This window comes from Entelurus aequoreus, linkage group LG15, assembly GCF_033978785.1.
Source record: "Entelurus aequoreus isolate RoL-2023_Sb linkage group LG15, RoL_Eaeq_v1.1, whole genome shotgun sequence".
NCBI lineage: Eukaryota > Metazoa > Chordata > Actinopteri > Syngnathiformes > Syngnathidae > Entelurus > Entelurus aequoreus.
In genome coordinates this window covers 43,697,945-43,719,903 of record NC_084745.1, presented here as the reverse complement: position 1 = coordinate 43,719,903, position 21,959 = coordinate 43,697,945, and the positions used below count along the sequence as shown (strand labels likewise).

The following is a 21,959-nucleotide window of genomic DNA, read 5'->3' as shown; positions in this document are numbered from 1 at the left end:
ACAGTATTTCCACATTCACCCATTCACACACACATTCCCACACTGATGGCGGGAGCTGCCATGCAAGGCGCTAACCAGCAGCCATCAGGAGCAAGGGTGAAGTGTCTTGCCCAAGGACACAACGGACGTGACTAGGATGGTAGAAGGTGGGGATTGAACCCCAGTAACCAGCAACCCTCCGATTGCTGACACGGCCACTCTACCAACTTCGCCACGAACAATGGAGATAGCAAAGAAGAAAGCTGTAGGTGGGAAGCGGTGTATTAGCGGCCGGCTGCAGCAACACAAACACGTAGCCGGTGTTTCATTGTTTACATTCCCGAACGATGACAGTCAAGCTTTACCATTGGCCTGGGACAACAGAGACTCTTACCGGGAGGACTTTGAGTTGGATACGCATGCCTGTGGAGATGGGACAACAGAGACTCTTACCAGGAGGACTTTGAGTTGGATACGCGGTACCGTGAGTACGTAGCAGCTGCTTCCAAACATTTGATCGCTTGCCCGTACATGCGTGCCACTATGTGCATGTCACGTACGTAACTTTGGGGAAATATATGTGCTGTATGAACTTTGCGGAGGTGAACGGTACTTTGGGCTGTGGGATTGAGTGTGTTGTACGGGTGTTTGATTTGTATTGGCGGGTTAAATGGACGGAGGGGGGAGGTGTTTGTTATGCGGGATTAATTTGTGGCATATTAAATATAAGCCTGGTTGTGTTGTGGCTAATAGAGTATATATATGTCTTGTGTTTATTTACTGTTTTAGTCATTCCCAGCTGAATATCAGGTCCCACTCGCCTCTCACAGCATCTTCCGTATCTGAATCGCTTCCACTGCCCTCTAGTCCTTCACTCTCACTTTCCTCATCCACGAATCTTTCATCCTCGCTCAAATTAATGGGGAAATCGTCGCTTTCTCGGTCTGTATCACTCTTGCTGCTGGTGGCCATGATTGTAAACAATGTGCAGATGTGAGGCGCTCCACAACCTGTGGCGTCACGCTACTTCCGGTACAGGCAAGGCTTTTTTATCAGCGACCAAAAGTTGCGAACTTTATCGTCGATGTTCTCTACTAAATCCTTTCAGCAAAAATATGGCAATATCGCGAAATGATCAAGTATGACACATAGAATGGATCTGCTATCCCCGTTTAAATAAGAACATCTCATTTCAGTAGGCCTTTAAGGTGCCTTTGGCATCGAGTCCCAATGCCTCCTGGACACCTCTTGGTGAGGTGTTCCAGGCATGCTCAGCTGGTAAAAGACCCCGAGGCAGACCTAACACACGTTTAGAGGATTATGCCTTGCAGCTGACCACAGTTTCCCCCGTTGAAATAACTACACCTGGAGGACCGGGCTAGTACCAAAAGAAAAATAAATGATTTGCACAATCTTCAAGAACAAGGGTGATCCATTAGAATGCAAGCACGGCCGGGGAAAACTGCAAACAGATACATGGAAAGGAGACCGAGAGCCCAGGTGGAAAAGTTCCTCTCTGAGCCAATGTGGCTTCTGACCAGAAGACGGTAGACCAGATTGCAGCCTTGAGGCGGCTTCTTAACAGAAGTGCTGGAAACATCCAATTGACCATCCCATCTGCTTTCTTGACCAGGAGAAAGCCTTTGGCAGGGTCCTAACAGAAAAGTTGGGGAAGAGCGTCGAGGAGACGGGAATAAGCAGCAAACTACTTAAAATTGATAACTGCACTTTGATAAACTCACAGACTAGTGGGCATAGGCGCCGATCTACATTTATGCCAGTGGGTGCTCGGACGGGCGGTAAATCTGACACTACTTTTCTGAGCATGCGCGGTTTTTGCTTTGTGGTGAGAAATTCGGCATTGTCCGTGGGTGCTCAGGCCCCAAAGCACCCACGGGATCGGCGCCTATGCTAGTGGGGCCGGCTCTACGCAGGGACAATAGGGGGGGCTCTGTCTTGCCCCCTAAAAGCAAAATGTTTGAAGTATAGAAATTATATTTTAATATACCCACAAATTGTATGACAAGTTGACAAAATTATCCACAGTGGGGTAGAAAATCCGTTGAAAAAGGGACACGCTACAACACTTATATGATATCATCTTCCCTCTTTTGTCCCTCTGCTGTGAGGGTCCGCGAGTCCACACACACACACACACACACACACACACACACACACACACACACACACACACACACACACACACACACACACACACACACACACACACACACACACACACACACACACACACACACACACACAACCCTCCCCCCACGGTAAACCAGTGTTGAAGAATTAAAAACGAGACTAAAAGTTGCCAGAAACAAAATCCAATCATATTTAATGACATCATGTAGATTGGTGCGATAATACAGAATATATCCAATCACAGTTCTTTAATAGCGTTAAATATGACAGAGGAAGGGGGTGAGCGACGAAGGTGAGCCAATCGGATGCGTTTCTTTCTGAGAAGAGGAAGTTCAAGTTGAATGTCTCACCGGCAGCGCCAAAACTAAAAGGTGTGGATTTAACTTGTTCTACATCGCGACATTTTATTTTTGACACTATATGATGCCATATGCGGGGCGAGCCATTGATCGTGGTATCGACACAACTAAGTTAAAGTTGTGTGTATTTCCTCCTTCAGGTGTTCTGTCAAAGAGTTATCAGTGGCAATTCCTGTTTAAACGGTGATGAAAACGAATATGTAGGCTACCATTATTTGCGTCAATGTGAACTGTAATTGTCTACATGCGTTGCTTTCAGTCCGCTAACAGTGTTTTTCATTCTTTATTGAGCCAAGGGTGCATTTTTTTTATTGAAAAAATCCGGAGGCACACCACCAGCAGAAATCATTAAAAATGAAACTCAGCAGCAGTAAAAAGTCATTGTCGCAATTGTTGGATATGACTTTAAAGGCCTACTGAAATTAATTTTTTTAATTTAAACGGGGATAGCAGATCCATTCTATGTGTCATACTTGATCATTTTGCGATATTGCCATATTTTTGCTGAAAGGATTTAGTAGAGAACATCGACGATAAAGTTCGCAACTTTTGGTCGCTGATAAAAAAAAGCCTTGCCTGCACCGGAAGTAGCGTGACGTCGCAGGTTGAAGGGCTCCTCACATTTCCCCATTGTTTACACCAGTAGCGAGAGCGATTCGGACCGAGAAAGCGACGATTACCCCATTAATTTGAGCGAGGACGAAAGATTCGTGGATGAGGATCGTGAGAGTGAAGGACTAGAGTGCAGTGCAGGACGTATCTTTTTTCGCTCTGACCGTAACTTAGTTAAAAGGGCTCATTGGATTCCACACTTGCTCCTTTTTCTATTGTGGATCACGGATTTGTATTTTAAACCACCTCAGATACTATATCCTCTTGAAAATGAGAGTCGAGAACGCAAAATGGACATTCACAGTGACTTTTATCTCCACGACAATACATCGACGAAGCACTTTAGCTACGGAGCTAACGTGATAGCATCGTGCTTAAATGCAGATAGAAACAAAAGAAATAAGCCCCTGACTGGAAGGATAGACAGAAGATCAACAATACTACTATCAGGAGACACCAAACCAAACACTGGACCTGTAACTACACGGTTAATGCTGTGCCGCCTGTCGAAGCCCAGCAATGCTGTTGCTAACGACGCCATTGAAGCTAACTTAGCTACGGGACCTATGATAAAAACATTAGCGCTCCACCTACGCCAGCCCTCATCTGTTCATCAACACCCGTACTCACCTGCGTTCCAGCGATCGACGGCGCGACGAAGGACTTCACCCGATCATCGATGCGGTCGGCGGCTAGCGCGTCTGCTATCCAGCTCAAAGTCCTCCTGGTTGTGTTGTTGCAGCCAGCCGCTAATACACCAATCCCACCTACAGCTTTCTTCTTTGTAGTCTCCATTGTTCATTAAACAAATTGCAAAAGATTCACCAACACAGATGTCCAGAATACTGTGGAATTTTGCGATGAAAACAGACCTGTTTGTATTGAGATACAATGTGTCCGAATACTTCCGTTTCAACCATTGACGTCATGCGCAAACGTCATCATACATAGACGTTTTCAACCGGAAGTTTTGCGGGAAATTTAAAATTGCACTTTATAAGTTAACCCGGCCGTATTGGCATGTGTTGCAATGTTAAGATTTCATCATTAAAATGTAAACTATCAGACTGCGTGATCGGTAGTAGTGGGTTTTAGTAGGCCTTTAAACCATAACCAACCATGCATCACTATAGCTCTTGTCTCAAAGTAGGTGTACTGTCACATCACACTGTGACTTATTTAGAGTTTTTTGCTGTTTTCCTGTGTGTATTGTTTTAGTTCTTGTCTTGCACTCCTATTTTGGTGGCTTTTCCTGTTTTGTTGGTGTTTTCCTGTAGCAGTTTCATGTCTTCCTTTGAGCGCTATTCCCCGCATCTGCTTTGTTTTAGCAATCAAGATTATTTAAGTTGTTGCTATCCTTCTTTGTGGGGACATTGTTGATTGTCATGTCATGTTCGGATGTACATTGTGGACGCCATCTTTGCTCCACAGTAAGTCTTTGCTGTCGTCCAGCATTCTGTTTTTGTTTACTTTGTAGCCAGTTAGGTTTTAGTTTTGTTGTGCATAGCCTCCCCTAAGCTTCAATGCCTTTTCTTAGGGGCACTCACCTTTTGTTTATTTTTGGTTTAAGCATTAGATACGACGACAAACCCTCGTCGTCTCACACAACGTGTTCCCGACATCTACAAAGCAATTAGATACCGGCTGCCACCTACTGATATGGAAAAGTATAATACAGTTACGCTGCCAAGCTCTAGACAGCACCAACACTCAACAACGGCACATTATTTGCAGACTATAATTACTTGTTTGCAAAAAATATTTTTACCCCAAATCGGTGAAATCACATAATCTCCCACAGCACACCAGATAATGTGAACTTCCTCAAACTGCGAGTGTCTACATGCTTACTGGTCACAGAACACAATGAAATAAATCACATTTAAAAGAACAAGAGGAACTGTTGACTCCCTGTTAGTTGGTACAGGAAAACACAACTTGGAAAAAAAAAACATTACTTAAGTTTCTCAGCGTAAATGAGTGGAGAATGCAGAGACTTTGAGGCATGGTTCAGCTGACCTGATGATAAACTAGTTTGAGAAGATTGTTTTTGTATTAGAATAGAATAGAATAGAATATAAAGTACTTTATTGATCCCTGGGGGAAATTCAGCACCACAGTTCGCTCACAATAGACCATAATAATAATAAATAATATAATATATATAATATATTATATATATAATATAATACTATATATAAAATATGATATTATTATTATTATTATTGCATTATTTTTTTAGTTTCCCTCCTGAGAGATTGCCATTTTATTGTGGTTAACTTGGTCTTCAGGTAGAACACCCAAGTTGAACAGGTGTGAAGGTAGAGGCCTGACAAAGTGCAATCCTCTTCTCCAGGTTGGAGTTGGACACAGGTGCTGATTTACTAAAAGTTTGCGTGTTATAAAACATGTGCAAACTTGATAGCACACGAAAAGCTGATCTACTAAACGTGGATTGAGTCTCTTCAGTGAGCAGGCGTTAAACCAGGGCCGGCCCGTGGCATAGGCCGTATAGGCAAATGCTAAGGGCGCCGTCCATCAGGGGGCGCCACGCCAGTGCCACAAATGTTGGAGAAAAAAATAAAAAAAATAAAAAAAGTTGGTACTATTATTTCTAAATACAAAAAATAATCCCACGTTAATTAAAATGCAAAGTAAAGCCTATTTAATAGAAATATTATTTGTCACAACATTACACCCCCCCGCACGGTGCGCCCCCTCCCTTCCTGTATCATGACTCTTTTTGGACGTCACCACATCAAAAAAATCAACACAAGATGTGAAAACGGCCAAAACTGTCAGGTGCCCAGGGAAGAAAAAAGAGAAAAGAAGAGGAGGATAAACGAGAAAAAGACAGAGGTAGCAGGGAGGTAACGTTAGCCTACATGAAATTATTTGTATGTTACAGAATGTGATAGTAACCTGGCTTTTTAGCATTAAGCTAATGTTACATGATTCGGCAATTGCTAATCAATAAATAGCTAGTTCTGTTTTAACGTCGGGTTAATATTGTGGAGGGGGCTAATTGTTATTGAAAATAATAATGTAACGTTAGGTAATTACAGTACTCCCACCTTACATTCCTCAGGGACATTTGTATTAGATCTTTTAAGCAGGTGTTTTTTGTTTACATTGTTATTGCCTTCTGGTTAGCTAATGTTTGCCCTGCAGGTAATAGTCACTTTTCCATCCCTTTATATATTAGGTATAGTTGTAAGCCTAGTTGTTAAAGTGCACATCATTAATGTTAAGTAAGCAATATCACATGAGAGGGAATGCTGTTTTTTAATTTGAGCACTGCTGTGATTCGGTTAAAGATAATCATAACATAACATTCTCATATAATATGTTAATTTGCTTTCTTTAAGTAAAAAAAAAGGTCAAAGACAAAGCTATTCGGTTTCTTGTGAGTAGATACACTTCACTGCCAATGTGGGGGGGCGCCACCTAAAATCTTGCCTAGGGCGCCAGATTGGTTAGGGCCAGGCCTGCGTGCAACCCATTTTGCTTCTGTCTTTATTAATATGCAAAATAAATGCTGATCATCAAAACAAGAAAAAAATGTAAATATAATTTAGCACGCACAATGTGATTTATCAACACTAACCACCGTTTTGCCAGCACTATTTTGCGTTTTTTTTAGTAGCTGTGCAAACTGAAAGTTCCACACACGGCTGCAGGATCAGTGATCACGCAGCAGACCGACGAGAATCCTCATTGAAACATTAAACAGTAAAATATTTTTTAAATGGAAAAAAACTTATTGAAGTATGCATTTTTGCATATTGAGTGGACTAAGTACAGCCTTTCTCCCATACAAAAAAAACAAAGAAAAAAGAAATGTGGTAGATGTCTCCTGCATGTTTGAAAACATAGCAAAAATCCACAGGTAGGAGGAGCATGATAACATGAATGTGCAGTAATTGAGAATGTCTCTGTGCTGATGCCCCGTATAGCAGTGGTCCCCAACCACCGGTACCGGGCCGCGGACCGATTGGTACCGGGCCGCACAAGAAATTAAAAAAAAATGTTAAATTTTTTTTTTTTTAGTAAATCAACAAAAAAACACAATATATATCAATATAAAGCAATACAGTCTGCAGGGATACAGTCCGTAAGCACACATGATTGTATTTCTTTATGAAAAAAAAATTAATAATAAACCCCCCCCCGGTCCGTGGGACAAATTTTCAAGCGTTGACCGGTCCGCAGATACAAAAAGGTTGAGGACCACTGCCGTATAGTACACATACAATCCTCATTTAAATAAGGCGGTCTGCACTACTTTACAATTACACACGCAGTCTTAGTAAGTCACACGCAACACGTCCACTTATAGTACACACTTTTTTATAGAATGAACGTGCTGATACCATACATCCCAATAATCTATCAGTACCATTTATCAGTACAAAAATATCTTATAAAATAAAAATGTAAAATGGCTCCTAAAGCTCTGATCCTTCAATAGATGTAAACAAAAAATGTAACTTAACTAATGGTTTGAAAAATGAAACAAAGTGTGACAAATTACAGCTGTTTTGTCTGTACATTGATTTTGCCTCAGTGGTGTCGTCCACAACAACAACACAAGCATGTGAGATGTGTTGTGGGTGTACGCAGGGCTCGAATTTAACCACGGCAACTGCGGCAAAAGCCGCGACCGCCCTCGTCATTTGCCGTAAGCCCTAAAAAAATGCACCAACATCTGCGGCAAGAACATGCCGTGACCGCCCTTGACTTTTTACTTGTTAATGGATGAGGGATGTAACAGTAAACGGTATACTGATAGTTTGCGATAAAATTCCAGACGGTTAGTAATACCGTCTATTTTTTAATTACCGAAAAACAGTCATTCATTAATGCATTTTAGGCAATACGAAGTCAGGTGCATGCGCACTAGCGTCGTTTGGCTTGATAATCATGGCGGACTAAGGACACAGACTTTGCTCCGGAGATTTCGCCTAGGAGTAAACAGAGCCAAGTGCTTGGTTTAACGTCATTTTAACTCGCGTCCCGCTGTGTGTTTAAAAACGCACTGCTGTGTTTAGATGGAGACAGGTGTGGACAATATTGGAGACAGACACACTTGTCCCCACACTAAATACAGCAAAGGAGAAAACTATTTGAAGTTTTACAGCAGGTGATGTGTCGTGAACGTTGTCACAACTTGTTTATAAAGTCTTTACTTTGTTGACTGGGATGTTCACTCCTTAATTTAACTGCAAGCTGTATCAGTGTTCAAATAACATCAATACTAGCTAAAATGCTAGTAGCATCTCATCGAACTGAACAAAGGCTGTGAAGATTGTGTATTCGACTTGAGAGGTGTCACTCCTCTTTATTTTTTTTGGCCAAACTGTTGTACTGAACCACGAAAAGAACAAAGCTTGTTTATTAGACTTCAATTTCATTAGCCAAACTGCTTTGTGTTTTATATTACTATCAAAAAGTAAACACAAGGTTTTTATATATTACTTGTGTTTTTTTCATGTCACAAAGGTGTTACTTCAAAAAACAATGTGACAGAGCATTTTGTTAATGTGATGTTGTGTATAGTTAATACCTATACGACATATTCCTGCTCAAACTCTTAATGGATCTGTCCCGATACAGCATCTACATGTACATATAAATGTACATAACTTAAATAAATAAATAAATAATAAAATAAAATACCTCCCTCTATCAAAATGTAAAAATAGAGATAAAGGCATCATGAAATTTGGGGACGGCGTGGCGAAGTTGGTTGAGTGGCCGGGCCAGCAATCGGAGGGTTGCTGGTTACTGGGGTTCAATCCCCACCTTCTACCATCCTAGTCACGTCCGTTGTGTCCTTGGGCAAGACACTTCACCCTTGCTCCTGATGGCTGCTGGTTAGCGCCTTGCATGGCAGCTCCCGCCATCAGTGTGTGAATGTGTGTGTGAATGGGTGAATGTGGAAATACTGTCAAAGCGCTTTGAGTACCTTGAAGGTAGAAAAGCGCTATACAAGTATAACCCATTTATCATTTATCATTTAAATGACAAAAAGCTGACAAGTTTATATTAACAAAAAAACTGTATGTATATATGTATACATATACATACACAGGACTGTCTAAGAAAATTAGAATATTGTGATAAAGTCCTTTATTTTCTGTAATGCAATTAAAAAAAACAAAAATGTCATACATTCTCGATTCATTACACATCAACTGGAATATTGCAAGCCTTTTATTATTTTAATATTGCTGATTTTGGCATACAGCTTAAGAAAACTCAAAAATCATATCTCAAAAAATTAGAATATTTCCTCAGAGCATGTAGTGCTCTAAAATCTCTTGGTACTCAGCTGCATTGACTCTGAACTTGATGAAACACAGTGGACCAACACCAGCAGCTAACATGGCTCCCCAAACCATTGCTGACTGTGAGAACTTCACACTGGATTTCAAGCAACTTGGATTTTGCTCCTCTCCAGCCTTCCTCCAGACTCTAGCACCTTGACTTCCAAATGAAATACAAAACTTGCTTTCGTCTGAAAACAGGACTCTGGACCACTCAGCAACTGTCCAGTGCTTCTTTTCCATAGCCCAAGTCAAACGCTTCTAGAGATTTTAGAGCACCACATGCTTCCATCTGTTGAAAAGCTCTATGGAGATGATTATTTCATTTTCCAGCATGATCTGGCACCTGCCCACAGTGCCAAAATCACCAGTAACTGGTGTACTGACCATGGCATTACTGCCCTCGATTGGCCTGCCAACTCCCCTAACCTGAACCCCATAGAGAATTTGTGGGGTATTGTGAAGAAGAAGCTGAAAGACACCAGACCCAATAATGCAAATGAGCTAAAGGCCGCTATTGAAGCATCCTGGGCATCCATAACACCTCAGCAATGCCACAGGCTGATTGCCTCCATGCCACGCCGCATTGATGGCAGTAATCCGTGCAAAAGGATTCCCAACCAAGTACATTAATTTACATTTTCAAATGTTTGATTTTGTTTTGCTATTATAAATCTTTTTTTTTACTTGGTCTGAGGAAATATTCTAATGTTTTGAGTTTTCTTAAGCTGTATGCCATAATCAGCAATATTAAAATAATAAAAGGTTTGCAATATTTCAGTTGATGTGTAATGAATCCAGAATGTATGACATTTTTGTTTTTTTAATTGCATTACAGAAAATAAAGAACTTTATCACAATATTATAATTTTCTGAGACAGTCCTGTATATATACACACATATATATGCATGCATGCATGCTTTGGAGCCCCTGCCTTGAAATAAAATAATGTTTGCCTTGGTGCCCTAAAATGTTTAAGTTAAGTTAAAGTACCAATGATTGTCACACACACACTAGGTGTGGCGAAATTGTTCTCTGCATTTGACCCATCACCCTTGATCACCCCCTGGGAGGTGAGGGGAGCAGTGAGCAGCAGCAGTGGCCGCGCCCGGGAATAATTTTTGGTGATTTAACCCCCAATTCCAACCCTTGATGCTGAGTGCCAAACAGGGAGGTAATGGGTCCCATTTTTATAGTCTTGGGTATGAGCCCTTCTTTAAGGTAACACTTGCCTTAACCTTAAAAAGTTAACATTCAAGGCCTGTGTATGGGTTGTCCTGGCTAGCATTAACGAGTGGTCCTTTCAACATTGTTTAGTTCAGTCCCGGAGACATGATTTCCCGAGACAAACAGTGCTTTCGGTCACATGTATGTCAATTTCTGTAGTATTCCAAGTGTAACAGTAGATTATTTTTTTGGGGGCCATTAAAGCAAAACTCATAGGTAGGGATGATATTCGAAACCGGTTTTCCCGGTTGTTCGATAAGAAAAGAACCGAGTCCTCGGACTCGAATCCCTTTTTGAGAACCGGTACCCGTTATCGAGACCACTATAGTAAAGAAAAAGAGTTGGTTCTTTATTCGAATCCCTGGGAACAAATCTCGTCTCGACCAGAAATGCCCCTTGAGACATCACAAGAAATGAGGACGTAGCTCAGTCATTAGGTGCAGATAGCGAAAGCAGGAAAAACAATGCACCGGAAAAAGCGCTCCAAGGTGTAATAAAGTTAAAAACAAAAGGTATAATCCAATGAATAACTTTAGTGAGAGATTTGAGCAGGGTACAAACACATGACGGACACTTTTACGACCAACCGGAAACATAGCAACCAGGCTAGCAACGCACCTCCTTTACGGCAGCTGTCGCAACGTTCTTAAAGCAACCGCAGCACATACATACTGTATATATACAACACATCTCCCTTTTTTAACTTTTGTTTTTCTTTCCTTGTAAACAAAACAAAATCACACTGTATATGTGTTGTATGTCTAATTATAAATAATGCAGACGAGGCGTGTTGGCTGAGTTCTTGACGTTTACTTTCACAGCGTGCTCATAACCTCATTCTTAGCTGCCGGGTGACGACATGCAACAACACTTTTTGGGGCTACCGCGCATGCTCGTCACTCCCGTTGCATGCTGGGTAGTGTAGTTGTTATATTCCCTAGCTCATAACATCACATCTTTCCCCCTATAAAGAAATAATGTTAACTCAATAAAGTGTATTTCTTTTTTTAGCTTTAACTTTTCATTTTTTAGCATTGTAACCACATTTGCAAACAACTTTTCTCTTCATAGAATTTTCTTTCAATAAAGAAATAAAGTGCAAAAATGTCAAAGCATCATAACAAACAGTTATGTCAAATAGCAGCAGAAGTGCAATTTTTGGAGATCTGTATTATTTTCAGTTTTGTGCCCAAGGGACTGATTTTATTTAACACTATAGAATTATTTACACACCTATAGTGATCACAGAGACAGGTTGTTTTTGTGTTACTGTATATATTTGTTTTTCTAAAAAATCCCACTTAATATACTTTGGGTAACAACAGTCAATATTTATTTATTTTATTTTATTTTTTTTTAGGTGGGTAACAGTCAATATTTATTTATTTATTAGATTGAATTTTTTTTATATATAATAAAAGTGAGCTTTTGTTAAACCAAATATTGTGTGTTTTTTTCCATATACAACAACCTATCTGGACTCGATAAGAGAATCGATAAGGAATCGGTTCGATAAGAGGATTCGATAATAGGCTCGAACTCGATAATTTCTTATCGAACATCATCCCTACTCATAGGGCCATACAGAGTAACATGGTAGACTTCTTACCAGAATAAAACATACTCAGACACCCAAGAGTCAACCCTAATTCTTAAAATGATTACTTCCGTCAATCATATCTCAGGTTCACAAATGTCTCCATAGTTATAAAAATGTGTTTGTAAGTTTGCTAATTCTTATTCTAGCATGGCTGACACTCTGGATTGTGTCTTACCTGTGCTGGTAGCGTCCTGCGATTCGGCCCCAGCAGATTCTCCATTCTCCTCTCTCCTGTCCTCTTGACAACTTTCACTCCTTTCTCCTCCCACTTGGTGACCCTCGGGACAGTGGTTTGCATCCGGTCCTGAGTCAAAGGTGCTTTCGTCTTCCTCCTCGTCCTGTGAGGAAAACACAGTGCTTCCGGAAAGCCGGTTGCTGTCCACAGAGGAGAGGCGGGTGTGGCTGCAGAGGCGTCCGCGACCCTCGTAGCCCGAATTGCTGTAACAGGATGTGCTGTAACAGGACGTGCTGTAGCAGGAGGTGCTGTAGCAGGACGCGTCACAGAACTCGCACTCGTTTTCACCGCGTGCCGGATGGCTGCTCCTTCTGTTTATTTTTACTACACCGTTACTGGAATCCCCTTCCTCGCTTTCCAGGTATGAAAGAGAGATCCTTCTTACTGCTGAATGTACTCCACCTCCTCCATCACCTTCCAGGAGCTGGTTTAGTTCAGAGAGACGTTCAATGGAGAGGCTGCGTGGGAGAGAACGACAGCAGCACGGACCAGGACACTCCGGGACCTAAACATGTACACATTTTTTAGGTAACAACACGTAAACTCAGGCGGTATTTCAAGAATCATTTTGCCTATCTTTCACAATCTTTATGTAAGACAAGAACACATATGTCTTTCTTTTTGTATTGCATTCCAATCTGTAATGTACGGCAAGTATGAGGTGGTAAAAATTAAGCTTATGAGAGTCAATACGTCATTGTGTTGAATGCGCCCATAAAGCCCTCCAAAAAAATAATCCATTTACATGTTGTGACACGAATATTAAGAAAATATTAGCAATATCGTTACTGTAAGCGCTAACGCAGAGAAACAACTTTTAGCGGCGCATTGATTACAGATAGGCAACAAGCTTATCTGCAGCTACTGACATACTGAGCTGCTGCATCGCCTCTGAGTTGGTACAAGTATGTTAGATTATACAAAACCAGTAAAGTTGGCACATTGTGTAAATTGTATATAAAAACAGAATACAATGATTTGCAAATCCTTTTCAACTTATGTTCCAGGCCAGTCTAGTCTTTTACTACAAAGCCACACTGTTGTAAAACGTGCATAATGTGGCTTGGCATTGTCTTGCTGAAATAAGCAGGGGCGTCCATGAAAAAGACGTTGCTTGAATAGCAACACATGTTGCTCCAAAACCTGTATGTACCTTTCAACATTAATGGTGCCTTCACAGATGTGTAAGTTACCCATGCCTTGGGCACTAATACACCCCCATACCATCACAGATGCTGGCTTTTCAACTTCCATGATGGTTCGTTTCCTCTTTGGATCGGAGGACACAACGTCCACAGTTTCCATAAACAATTTGAAATGTGGACTCATCAGACCACAGAACCCTTTTCCACTTTGCATGAGCTCGGGCCCAGCGAAGCCGGCGGAGTTTCTGAGTGTTGTTGATAAATGGCTTTCGCTTTGTATAGTCGAGTTTTAACTTGTACTTACAGATGCAGCGATGAACTGTAGTTATGGACAGTGGTTTTCTGAAGTGTTCCTGAGCCCATGTGGCGATATCCTTTACACACTGATGTCGGTTTTTGATGCATTACCACCTGAGAGATTGAAGGTCACGGGCATTCAATGTTGGTTTTCTCCAGATTCTCTGAACCTTTTGATGATATTACGAACCGTAGATGGTGAAATCCCTAAATTCCTTGCAATAGCTCGTGGAGAAATGTTGTTCTTAAACTGTTCGACAATTTGTTCACACATTTGTTTACAAAGCGGTGACCCTCGCCCCATCCTCGTTTGTGAATGACTGAGCATTTCATGGAAGCTGCTTTTATACCCAATCATGGCACCCACCTGTTCCCAATTAGCCTGTTCACATGAGGGACGGCGTGGTGAAGTTGGTAGAGTGGCCGTGCCAGCAATCGGAGGGTTGCTGGTTACTGGGGTTCAATCCCCACCTTCTACCATCCTAGTCACGTCCGTTGTGTCCTTGGGCAAGACACTTCACCCTTGCTCCTGATGGGTGCTGGTTAGCGCCTTGCATGGCAGCTCCCGCCATCAGTGTGTGAATGTGTGTGTGAATGGGTGAATGTGGAAATACTGTCAAAGCGCTTTGAGTACCTTGAAGGTAGAAAAGCGCTATACAAGTATAACCCATTTATCATTTATTTATCACTTAAATAAGTATTTGATGAGCATTCCTCAACTTTCTCAGTCTTATTTGCCACTTGTGCCAGCTTTTTTTCATGTTGCAGGCATCAAATTCCAAATGAGCTAATATTTGCAAAAAATACCAAAGTTTACCAGTTCGAACATTAAATATCTTGTCTTTGCAGTCTATTCAATTGAATATAAGTTGAAAAGGTTTTGCAAATCATTGTATTCTGTTTTTATTAACAATTTACACAACATGCCAACTTCACAGGTTTTGGGTTTTGTAAATCTTGCCTCTCACTTTAATAGTAGAATGTTGTTGGCATGGACCGAGAAATTTGTCAATATTGTCATTCAACTTATACCCGGTGATGGTGAGAAAGACCCAAAAAGACGCTTGTTTGCGGCCACCTTTTTTTTAAACTTTTTTTTTAACTGTGTGAATATTATGAATATTTTTTTATTTAACGGGAATATATGAACATTCTATCAGTAGTCAACCCAGTGAGAGCAGACACTGTACAGTAAGTGATTGTTTTATTATGTTCGCAATACTGCTTCTTGCCAGATCTGCTTATCACTCAGCTTCTAAAACTTGTAGGTCATCCACCTTATAATCAGGCTGAAGAATATAAGGTTGTGGATCATAATTTGTCCAAAAGTAGTCATTGTCTCTCATGATGTATTGTTTAACGAATCAGCAAACGTTGTAATGCGTCTGTGAATTTAATGCGCTGATATATGATTAAAATGACCAAAATACCTAAATATTGCCTGTTACTACATTACATATACCAGTGTTTTTCAACCACTGTGCCGTAAGATATTGTCTGGTGTGTCGTGGGAAATTACGCAACTTCGCCTAATTGGTCCCAAAAATATTTTTTGCAAATCAATAATTATAATCTGCAAATAATGTGCCGTTGCTTAGTGTCTGCTGTGTAGAACTCGGCAGGGTAACCACGTAATACTCCATGTCAGTAGGTGGCAGCAGGTAGTTAATTGCTTTGTAAAAGTCAGAATGTGTCGGGTGAGACGAGGATGGTTTGTTGTGATCCCAACATGCAGACCACAGCGGGAGGCAGCATGCAGGTAAAAAGGTATGTAATGCTTAAACCAAAAATTAACAAAAGGGAAAGGGAGAGGAAAAGGCAATGGCTATGCAAAGCGAAAGTAAAAGTGAACTGGCTACAAAGTAAACAGAAACAAAATGCTGGACGACAGCAAAAACTTACGGCGTCCACAAAGTACATCCGTACATGACATGACAATCAACAATGTCCACACAAAGAAGGATAGCAACTACTTAAATAGTCTTGCTTGCTAACACAAAGCAGGTGCGGGGAATAGCACTCAAAGGAAGACATGACACCAAAATAACAGCGCAAGACAAGAAGTAAAGCACTACACACAGAAAAACACAAACAAACTCAAAATAAGGCACGACGACCTGGTGGAGTTTCATTTTTTAACGTTTTCTGCTGGTGGTGTGCCTCTGTATTTTTTCATGAAAAAAATTTGCCTTGCATCAAAAAAGGTTGAAAAACATTGACATATACAGTTTACTTACACCATTTACAGTATTTTAACCATTGGAGGTTTTTAGATGATTTGCGGGCGGAACAGACGCAATGACGTAATCCATAATTAGCTGAGTAATTAGCCTTTATTTACCAGTCAGAATGTAGAGAGAAATGAAAAAACATGCAGAATGTGTGCTTGTCTCACAAGGATTGTGAATTAGGGCTGCAACAATTAGTCAACATTGTCGACACCAAAATTTGTCGCCGACAATTATATTTGTGGACAATAGTCGTGACGTCATCACTCGTGTTTTTCCGGGCGGAAGTGGGTCACTCGCTAAAACATCGCCAGTAATAACATGTAAAGTGTGAGGATATTTCCTCTTGTCCTTGTTAAAATAATGAATACCTTGCTCATTTTGCAAATCGGTCCTTGTTTTTACGGCAGTACATCTGTGATACGCCAGCATTTAAAGCAGAGACATGATGTCGGACACTTGGAGGAAGGATGCGGTCTCAACTTCGGTAAGATTGTTAGCTTCTACCTTGCTATCTAACAATTGTGAGACGAAGTCGTGTGAAAAATAACTATCATTTTATCATTTTAGCCCAAATCAGCCAGCTAAACTTTGTCGACATCAAATCAAGTAGGTTTTAAAGCAGCGTCAATTTGCAATGGCGTAAAAAAAGGCACGTTAACGCGAACCGCCTGCGTCCACAGACACACATACAGTACATACGGAGGTATCATAAGATTAAACATATCTATTAAATAACCAACATTTTAAAAATTACCGGTAATCAAAGATACAATTTTACACATTGAGTCTATTAGGGTGCTACCATTGCCAATAGTTAATCAATAGTCAATATACCAGTGTGCAGCTTTTTAAACATCACAAAATGCCTAATTTCTTTTTGAGGAAGTTATATTTTGTGTTTTGTTGTTTGTTTTCATTGCTGCTATTTTAACCGTTTTTTAAATACAAAAACAAGGTTAATTTTTTTTTTTTTAGCACTTTACCTTTCCTTTTTTTTTTTTAATGGACAACATTTTATTAGTCATTTTAACTTTTGTAACAGTTGAATGAGTTACAGTATAAATAAATATGTATTAATTAGTCATCCTTGTTGTTCGTAAGCACATGCCTAAAATAACTTAAGCTGCATTTAGAAGTCGATGGAAAAATTACAGCCATTAAGTGTGTACGCTTTATCATCTGATTAGTCGACTAATCATTAAGATAATCGCTGACTAATCGACTATCAAAATAATCGATAGTTGCAGCCCTATTGTGAATGACAGGAATGGTCCCACTGTAAATACCAGACTATAAGCCACTACTTTTTACCTGCGCTTTGAACCCTGCGGTTTATGAAATTGTGCTGCTAAATTATGGATTTTTCTTCGCTTACAGCCATATTTCTGTACGATGTTTTGTGAACCATAGTTTTCATTAAACTCAAGCATATACCGTATTTTTCGGAGTATAAGTCGCTCCGGAGTATAAGTCACACTGGCCGAAAATGCATAATAAAGAAGGAAAAAAACATATATAAGTTGCACTGGAGTATAAGTCGCATTTTTGGGGGAAATTTATTTGATAAAACCCAACACCAAGAATAGACATTTGAAAGGCAATTTAAAATAAATAAAGAATAGTGAACAACAGGCTGAATAAGTGTACGCTATATGACGCATAAATAACCAACTGAGAACGTGCCTGGTATGTTAACGTAACATATTATGGTAAGAGTCATTCAAATAACTATAACATATAGAACATGCTATAAGTTTACCAAACAATTTGTCACTCCTAATCGCTAAATCCCATGACATCTTATACGTCTAGTCTCTTACGTGAATGAGCTAAATAATATTATTTGATATTTTATGGTAATGTATTAATAATTTCACACATAAGTCGCTCCTGAGTATAAGTTGCACGCCCGGCCAAACTATGAAAAAAACTGCGACTTATAGTCCGAAAAATACGGTACCCACAATAGGTGTGTTACTGTTTATGCCATGGCGCCATCTTTTGGACGAGTTTGCTCACTGCAGGTGTTGAAAATGTACTTCCTGTTTTAATGCCTCAAGCTGGAAGTAAAATCACTCGAAGTAACGTTTGTAAGTTTTACGCTACAACTAAAACAATTCCTACTTACTGAACCGTCCCATGTGTGATGTCTGTAGGAGTGTTTTCATGCATATTGGTACGTGTTATCGTAATGTAATCAAGCTAGCATTGATAGCATTAGCTTATAAACCACCACGTTTACTAATGTCTGTGTTTGTATTAATTACATACAAAGGCATTCTTTTTGTATTGTTTCAGTTTCACAAATTCTTCAGGAAATGTACCCATACGTCACAGAGGAGTCTGTTTAGCTGATTGGAGAGCTAGCTTCCGCAGCTAGTGGGTCCATGAGGATGACTTCTGTTTTGTTTGATCAGCCATCAATAAATCATTTCACAACGTATGTATCTGCGGCTTTTAGCCCAGGGCGTCTAATGTATGGAAAAAATAAAAAATAATTAAATTTAGTGGGTGCAGCTTATAAACTGGTGCACTCTGTAGTCCGAAAAATACGGTACGTGTTTGTCGTCAACCTTAGTTGCTGTTTATTAACCTTCCATAGCACTTTTTAATTATTTTCTGTAACCCCCCCGCCCCCGGAAGAAGAACACCTTTAGCGCCCCCTGCCCTCTACTCTCTGCCGTGTAGTATCATTTGTCTATGAAATTGTTAAAAGTACACCTCTGCATAACACAGTATCCTTAACATTAAAGAAAACAAAAAAAGAGACATATACATTTAAAACAAAGACTATATTAACATTGTTTTTTTTAGTCTGTAAGTGCATCAATTTACCTGATATGTAAAAAAAAAAGTAATCCTTTTTAAACTATAACAATTTTTGGACCATTTGATACTGAAAATTCTAAATAAACTTAAAAAACATAAATACATTCAAAGTGATTAGCAACATTAACTCAGGAGCACAATATATACACAATACTTTAACCTACAAAACAAAAATGAATAAAACTTTGCGCCGATTTTTTTTCATCAAAACGATGTTAATGGCTACAATTAGAGATGTCCGATAATATCGGCCGATAAATGCTTTAAAATTTTATATCAGACATTATCGGTATCGTTTTTTTTTTATTATCGGTATTGTTTTTTATTTTTTTTATTAAATCAACATAAAAAACACAAGATACACTTACAATTAGTGCACCAACCCCAAAAAAACCTCCCTCCCCCATTCACACTCATTCACACAAAAGGGTTGTTTCTTTTTGATATTAATATTCTGGTTCCTACATTATATATCAATATATATCAATACAGTCTGCAAGGGATACAGTCCGTAAGCACACATGATTGTGCGTGCTGCTGGTCCACTAATAGTACTAACCTTTAACAGTTAATTTTACTCATTTTCATTAATTACTAGTTTCTATGTAACTGTTTTTATATTGTTTTACTTTCTTTTTTATTCAAGAAAATGTTTTTAATTTATTTATCTTATTTTATTTTATTAAATTTTAAAAAAACGACCTTATCTTCACCATACCTGGTTGTCCAAATTAGGCATAATAACGTCTTAATTCCATGACTGTATATATCAGTATCGGTTGATATTGGTATCTGTAATTAAAGAATTGGACAATTTCGGAATATCGGATATCGGCAAAAAGCCATTATTGGACATCCCTAGCTACAATGAGCACAGCTTTTCAAAGCATGATTCTGATAAAGCATATTTCCTGTGGTCACACGCGCCTTACCTGGCATCGCACCGCACCCGCCCTGCTATTTGCGAAGACCTGCCGTAGCAGAAGTTCTGTGTTTAACCTACTTGTTATTTATTGTACTATTTATTTATACCCCGAGTTAGGTTGACGTTCAGTTTTTCTTCTCCCAAGAAAGTATGTGTGCCAATTTAATTATTTTATTGTTTAGCGTGTGTATAAGTAATTTTTGAGCACTTTTAACAATACAATAATGATAACTGTGATCATTTAGGTCCCAATAACTGCGATATAAAATGTTAATGTTACATCCCTAGTTTTTATTGACAGTCCTACCTGAACGGGAGACTGGGTGATCTCATCCTCTTCCTGGTCTTCCTCTTTTCTGTGTTTGCAGCTTTTGAGTGTCGGTGACATGGAGATGTTGTCCAGAGTCGAACTTGTGTTGTCCCCTTCTTCCGCCTCCTCCTCCTCCTGGCTGGGCGCTCGATGTTGTGCGGAGGGCAGACTGTGGAGGAGGTGGTGAATGCGGATGTAGTGTGATCGCGGTGTTTCCGGCTCGCCGCACGCCGAGGCGATCACATTTTCCAGCTCGGACACCGGCAAGGAGCAAGGGCGGGTTTTGCGGCGCGGGACGCCATGGGAGTTGCAGTTTGAAAAGACGCAGGAACAAGGGCTGTTGCTACTTTCACCGCCCTCTCTTGTTCTTGGCGATACCTCCGTTCTTCCCGCTATTACCTCCTGGGACGTGTCGTCGTCCTCTGCAGTTACTGCTAAAATATTGTTAGTTGGAACCTCTGCTTGGACCTTCTTGTCATCTTCCTCAGCTTGTGGACTATTTCCTTCTCTCTGGACATCCTCTGACTCTCCCTCTTGTACCTCCATTATGGTGTTCTCTTCTTGCAAGTCCTCGCTCTGTACCTGAGACTCCTCCTCTCTCACTGTGCTCTCCTCGTCCACAGCGTCTTGTTCCACGTCTGGCGCTGCCTCAAGCTCTACCGTCACAGTGTGTTGGGCTTCCTCAGCTTGGGAGGCTGGCAGCATCGGGGTCTCAGGGTCAGGAGGGGCATCAAAAGGGAGGTCAGGCATATCATGTCCAACACTTAAAGTGTCATCTTCAGGCGCATTTGCAGCATTGTTGGAATCTGCGTTGATTCCTCTTTCGGAGCAAGCTGATTCTATGACGAGTGAGACTTCTTCGTCATCTGAGAACAGAAAACATATCTAAATAGAAGATTTTTTTTTTTGTGGCAGACTTCCCGTAAGCTGTTTCAGAAAGTTGTACTAAGTGTAATAAGTACAAACCCCGTTTCCATATGAGTTGGGAAATTGTGTTAGATGTAAATACAAACAGAATACAATGATCTGCAAATCATTTTCAACCCATATTCAGTTGAATATGCTACAAAGACAACATATTTGATGTTCAAACTGATAAACATTTTTTTTTTTTGCAAATAATCATTAACTTTAGAATTTGATGCCAGCAACACGTGACAAAGAAGATGGGAAAGGCGGCAATAAATACTGATAAAGTTGAGGAATGCTCATCAAACACTTATTTGGAACATCCCACAGGTGAACAGGCAAATTGGGAACAGGTGGGTGCCATGATTGGGTATAAAAGCAGATTCCATGAAATGCTCAGTCATTCACAAACAAGGATGGGGCGAGGGTCACCACTTTGTCAACAAATGCGTGAGCAAATTGTTGAACAGTTTAAGAAAAACCTTTCTCAACCAGCTATTGCAAGAAATTTAGGGATTTCACCATCTACGGTCCGTAATATCATCAAAGGGTTCAGAGAATCTGGAGAAATCACTGCACGTAAGCAGCTAAGCCCGTGACCTTCGATCCCTCAGGCTGTACTGCATCAACAAGCGACATCAGTGTGTAAAGGATATCACCACATGGGCTCAGGAACACTTCAGAAACCCACTGTCAGTAACTACAGTTGGTCGCTACATCTGTAAGTGCAAGTTAAAACTCTACTATGCAAGGCGAAAACCGTTTATCAACAACACCCAGAAACGCCGTCGGCTTCGCTGGGCCTGAGCTCATCTAAGAT

General features: G+C 40.2%; 1 protein-coding gene across 3 annotated transcripts in view; it reads right to left on the bottom strand.

Annotated features, from left to right (window-relative positions):
- LOC133630166 (E3 ubiquitin-protein ligase HECW1) overlaps window positions 1-21,959 on the bottom strand; it is a 158,230-nt gene that overhangs the window by 78,549 nt on the left and 57,722 nt on the right. For all 3 annotated transcript variants that reach the window (XR_009821201.1, XM_062021564.1, XM_062021565.1), the window contains exons 10-11: window positions 20,228-21,096; window positions 12,434-12,998 (exon numbers count right to left, since the gene is read on the bottom strand). Coding sequence is in view for 2 of the 3 variants with exons in the window: in XM_062021564.1 (XP_061877548.1) it covers window positions 12,434-12,998; window positions 20,228-21,096 (1,434 nt within the window). In the remaining variant the exon portion in view is untranslated. The remainder of the gene's footprint in view (window positions 1-12,433; window positions 12,999-20,227; window positions 21,097-21,959) is intronic.